This window comes from Tupaia chinensis, unplaced genomic scaffold, assembly GCF_000334495.1.
Source record: "Tupaia chinensis unplaced genomic scaffold, TupChi_1.0 Scaffold000549_1, whole genome shotgun sequence".
Lineage (NCBI taxonomy): Eukaryota > Metazoa > Chordata > Mammalia > Scandentia > Tupaiidae > Tupaia > Tupaia belangeri.
The window spans coordinates 5,482,336-5,488,289 of record NW_006160061.1 but is presented as its reverse complement, the minus strand read 5'-3'; the positions used below and the strand labels follow the sequence as shown (position 1 = coordinate 5,488,289).

Here is a 5,954-nt window from a genome sequence, read left to right as displayed (position 1 = left end):
TTCGGAGAGAGGATGTGCCCGTAAGAAAAAAACCCCCAAAAAAAAAAAAAAAAAAAAAGAAAAAACTGATGTTTATATCCTTCCTTTATGTCAGTGTTCCACAGATATCTGATCCCATGAGGTAAGAATTGAAGTGAACAAATATTTTTTACTTTATTATTATTTAATATGATTCACATTTAAAAGAGGCTTCTGTATTGAGAGTTAGGAGAATCCTATCATAGCATTATATGTAGAATTTCAGTGTCTAACATTGGTGGCTAAAATGAAAAATAAAAATGGAGGTTAAAGCAAAACCATATCTTTTCTCATTGATTTTCTTCTTTTACTACTTGAATATGTTGCTGTTGAGTATGAATATATGTTCAAAAACCTAAAATAATTCACCACTTCTTTTTATGGTTTACTTATAGGTTTCTTAGAATTTGCTCAGATTTCTCTTTAATGTAGGATTCAGGCCCTAGGCAAGGAGGAGAAGTTGATGGGTCGACTTTGTAGTCTATTTATCTGAACATCTAGAAGAAATATGGGAAAATGTTTAGTTCTTTCAAAATATTATTGTTTTCAACTCTTTTAATGGTGAACCTCAACTGACTGTCTTCCAGGGGTGCACCGAGCGGTTCGTGTCAAGCCCAGAGGAGGTCATGGATGTGATAGACGAAGGCAAAGCAAACCGACATGTGGCGGTCACAAGTAAGCACAGGGCCGCAATTCTTCTCTGTAACTTAGGGTTCCGATGTCTGCTCCCTGCCCAGGACTGGTAGGTCAAGAGAGACAACCGAAGGAGCCCGCAAGTGGCAGAGTGGATAAGGTGCTGGGCACCCACGTGGTTGACCACAGTTTGAGTCCTGGACCTGGCAGCTTGAAACTCATGCTGGGCATGTGTGTGTGTGCCCAGAATCGCAAGAGGAGAATGGAGAAAGGGATTTCAGTATGGCCATCCTCCCTGGGGGGGAGGGAGAGATTCTCACTTTCTGTTTCTCTGTCTCAGTGCACTCAGTGAGCGCACATGCCCCATAGCAAAAATCTCTCTCAAAAAAAATTACAAGAAGAGAGAGAGATAGGTAGATATAAGTAACAATGTATGCGAAGGCAGTTGTGGCTCAGATGGATGCATGGGGCATATGCGGTGCACTGTGTCCAGGTAGGTTGTGGAGACAAGAGCACTTCCTGCTGTCTGCAGTGCTCTGAGGTCTTGGGAATGCTGACTGAGACTAATAACGGCTAAGCCTGGACATTAGGGAAAACAACCAGACACAGTGGGTGAGAGTAACCTCTAAGTCTATTTATTTTAACCACGTTATTGTTCAGGTTAAAAAAAAGTCATCTGAGTCCAGCAAGTGGCATGGTGGCTGGGAAGCTGGACGTCGACACTGCCGACTACAGTTCAAATTTTGGACCTGGTGGCTTGCTCTCTCACTTTTTCTCTCTCTGATGAACTAAAAAATAATAATAAAAAGAATGAAAAGCTATTTGATGATGATGATGTGGATTTTAATGTCCTTGTATTGACTGCTATGCATGGCATTCCTTCTGGAAAAAGAAATGTAATACACTGGGGGCCAGCAGGTGGTGTGGTGGTTAGTGCATTGGACTCCCATATGGCCAACTGTGGTTCAAGGCGTGGACCTGGTGGCTTGCTGTCTCACTTTCCCTCTCTCTGTCTCTCTCTGTCTCTCTCTGGTTTGCGAATATGCCTTATAGCAAGTTAAAAAATATTATAATAAAGAAAAGAATAAAAAAGTAATACACTGAAGTTATATGTGATTCAATGTAATATGAACAAGATTTGATAATAATAAAATTTTTTAAAAAGAAATAATAATAATAATAATAATAATAAAATTAAATAAATCTCTAAGACAAATAATCCAATCAATGGTATATGCCAGTCATACAAAGAAATCATATTAGATTCCGCCCTCTGCATAAAAGGAAAGCGAGCCAAGAAGAAAATCAGAAAACTGAGCTGGGAACGGTATGGTAAACCTTTTGATGCGGTTCAGTACGCAGGCACATCTGGACCAGCTCGTTTGCTCTCTGGTTCCCTTCTCAGCATGCGTCCGTCTCCAGGAAGCAACAAGGCAGGGCTCTGAGGAAACACTGGCATTGTTTATCTGGTTCAGAGGGATGTGGACAAATGGAAGTTCATAGCAAGAGTTGCTGAGGGAACTAAAGAGTTCTAGTTTAGAGGAGAGAAACAGAAGTCTGGGGAGGAATGGGGACAATGCAGTATATCCCGACCTGGTCACGGTGCTGACATTGAGAAAGAGGATTAGATTGCTCTGTTTGACCCTAACAGGTAGCCTACCCAGCACTGCTCTGAGAGGCAGATTTAGAGCTAACACAAGGAGAATGCTCTGCCTCATAGCTGTCCCCAGTGAAGCCTGCTACCTAGAGAGGTCGGGAGTTCTCTGTCACGTTGTAGAGTAGAGGTAAGCAATGGTTGGTTGACCGGTCTAGGCTCTGTAAGTGTCTTCCATGGAGATTCTATGGTTCTGAGACCCAAAAATGTAATTCTCAAACTTTTTTCTACCCCAACAATATATCAGATGATATCAATATATATGACAAACTTCATAGGTGACCCTAGACTTATGTATAGTGTAGGTTAAACTCCATGTTTTTCTCTCCTGCTTTAAACACAAACACACACACACACACACACACACACACACACACACACACATACATACGAAAGAATGTAAGACTGACATTCTTATAGAAGTAACATCTCTCATTTGTAAAGAAGTTATTCATGCCATTTCTTCAATTATTGTTAGTCAAGGATTGCTCATGGCATATCTGAGAATCTCCCACCTCCCATTTTGGCCTCTCCATTTGAGGCTGCTAGTCAAGAATATTACTAATACTCTTACCATTTAGCTAAGGTTTTTGTTGGTTTGTTTTTTATTGCAGTAAAATGTACACAATATGAAGTTTACCATTTTAAGAGTTTTAAAAAGAATTATTTAATTTGTTATTATTATTTATTTTTCAAATCTGACCAGAGAGAGACAGAGAGAGAAAGAAAGAGAGAAAAAGAAAGGGAAAGTGAGAAAGTAAGCCGCCGGGTCCAGCACTCAAACCATGGTTGGCCATGTGGGAGTCCAGCACCACAACCACCACACTACTTGCCAGTCCCCATTTTTAACTCTTTAAAAATGTACATTAAATATATTTTAAAATGTGATGTTAAATACATTTACATAATATGTAACATTATCAACATCCATATTGAGAATTTTTTTTTTTTTACTTACCTAACAGAAACTCTAACTCCATTCTGGGTTCCTCCAATTTCATTCTTGGTTTTCAAGGTTCTTTTTGTTTTGGCTATTTGGAATCTTTTGAGATTCCATAAAAATTTTAGGATGGATATTTCTATTTCTGCAAAAAAAAAAAAAAAAAAAAAGGTCTTGGAAATTTTGAAAGAGATTGCATTGAATGTTTAGATTGCTTTGAGTAGTATTGACATCCATCTTAATAATATTAAGTCTTCCAATCTTTGAACATGAGGATATTCTTTTCATTCGTGTCTCCTTTAATATCTTTTTAGCACGTTTTAGTCATCAATGTTCAAGTCTTTGGCTCTTTTTTGAGGGGTTCAATTTACTTATATTAGTTAATTTTATTATTAGTTTTATTTATTTTATTTTAAATGGAGTTGTTTTCTTTGTTTCTTTTTTTTTTAATGCCAGAGAGTGCATGCATATGCATGTGCATGTGTGTGTGCCTGAGAGAGAAAACACCCCCTCCTTCAACAAGGCCTAGTCTTCCCCCAATCCTTTTTCCTCCAATTTTCCATCCCATCAGGATCCCATCAGGGTGCAGATACACGGAGTGTTTTCAAGCCTCTGGTGTCGGGTCTCGAACCCTGGTCAGCCATGTGGGCTTGGACTTTCTTTGCACAGAACTTAGCTGCTGTGCTTTAAGGCCAACCCTGGAGTTGCTTTCTAATTTTCTATATTGTTAGTATATAGAAGTGGAACTCATTTTTATGTGTTCATTTTGTATTTTGTAACTTTGCTAAATTTGTTTATTAGTTCTGTTTTTATTTTTATTTTTGTCTTTAATAGAATCTTTTAGAGCTTCTTACATATAATCTAGTAAAATGGTTTTTGAGAAATGATTGCTGGTAAGGGTTCAAGAGACAACTTCTGGGGTTTCTGTTTGCTTGGTGGACAAAAAGTCCAGGATTTGAAAGAATTTTATTTCCTGCACCCCATATATATTTCCAGCACCCCATATATATTTTTTTTTTTTAAAGAGAGATATTTGCTATAGGGCATGAGTGTTCACCAGAGAGCAAAAGAGACAGAAAGCAAGAAATCACCCTCCACCCCTGGGAGGGATGGCAATATCACAATCCTTTCTCCTCCATTCTCCTCTCAGAATCTTGAGCATGCGCATACATGCCCAGCGTGATTTTTTTCAGGGAATCATCAGTTAGCGTAATGGCTATGTCACTGGACACCCACATAGTCGACCGCGGTTCGCGTCCCAGACACAGCGGCTTAAATCTCACGCCGGGCGCGTGTGCGTGCGTGCCCAAGATCCCGAGAAGAGAATGGAGGAGAAGGGATTGCAGCGTGACCATCCCCCCTAGGGGGGTGATTTCTCGCTTTCTGTCTCTATGTCTGTCTCTGTCTGTCTGGTGAGTGCACGCGCCCTATAGCGAAAACCTCTCCAAAAAACAAAAAAAAAACAAACAAAAAAAAGAAAGACAGAGAGACAAAGAGACAGAAAGTGAGAAATCACCCTCCAGGAAGGATGGCCACACTACAATCCCTTCTCCTCCATTTTCCTCTCGGGATCTTGGGCACGCATGCACACGTGCCAGGTGTGAGTTTAAGCCACAGGGTCCAGGACTCGAACTGCGGTCGACTACATGAGAGTCTAGTGACAAAGCCATTATGGCAACTGCTGCTCCTGCCCAGTGTGAGTTTTAAGCCTCTGGGTCCAAGACGTGAACCATGGTTGACTACGTGGGAGTCCTGCGATGTAACCGTTATACCATCTGCTAGTCTCCTCCAGCACCCTATTCTAATGAGGCATATTTAATCTTTGAGACCTTCTGTACACTCAACATGGGTTATAGAAAAAATGTATGTCTTAATCCTTCCTTAAGGAAGGCTTAATCCTTAAGAAAGCTTATGGTATTACTGTACTGATAAGGCAAGGCTCACACATATGACTAAGGTAGACTACATCAGGTATTAAGTTCAATGATAAAATTTGAGGGACTTAAAGTGAGGTAGAGAGAAAGATGTGAGCTACTCAAGGAAAAAGACTGGAGTGGGATGTTGGAGAATGGGGGCTTCAGGCAGAGCTAAAGAATCTATTAAACTATTGACTAAGATTCTTATATTAATTTGCTACTTGAAGATATTTAAATCTTTTATTTCTGCAATGAGCATTGTTTTCAAGAAGAAACAGTGGTCTCAGGCAATTGTTTAAATTGGCTGGACTTCAAAGAAAAGCATCTATTGGGCATGATTTGTTTTGTTTTCAGAAGAGAGGTTTGCTATCTACATTCACATGTCCTTTGTGGAGCAGTCACCTATTTTGTTTTCAGACATGAACGAACACAGCTCTAGAAGTCACAGTATCTTCCTGATCAACATTAAACAAGAGAATGTAGAGACTGAAAAAAAACTCAGTGGGAAGCTTTATTTGGTTGATTTGGCTGGAAGTGAAAAGGTAATTGGTTCTTTATTTGTATTATCTATAATTTCACCCTGTGATTTGCTTCAGTATGCAGTGGTATAATTTTTATGCCTTTCTAGTCCATGGTTTTAAAGAGTCTTTAAAGTTTCTGATGTAGTGCCAAGATGTTATTATATTTAACTTTTGTCTCCCTTTCTCTTCTGGTCCTGAAGTCCCCTATTTGTGTCACAAGCAGGTGCTTTTTTTTTTTTTTTTTTTTTTTTTGTTGGTTTTTTTTTTTATTG

General features: G+C 39.3%; 1 protein-coding gene across 1 annotated transcript in view; it reads left to right on the top strand.

Annotated features, from left to right (window-relative positions):
- KIF5C (kinesin family member 5C) overlaps window positions 1–5,954 on the top strand; it is a 192,712-nt gene that overhangs the window by 92,146 nt on the left and 94,612 nt on the right. The window contains exons 7-8 of the mRNA XM_006157647.3: window positions 606–693; window positions 5,579–5,703. Coding sequence (XP_006157709.1) covers window positions 606–693; window positions 5,579–5,703 — 213 coding nt within the window. The remainder of the gene's footprint in view (window positions 1–605; window positions 694–5,578; window positions 5,704–5,954) is intronic.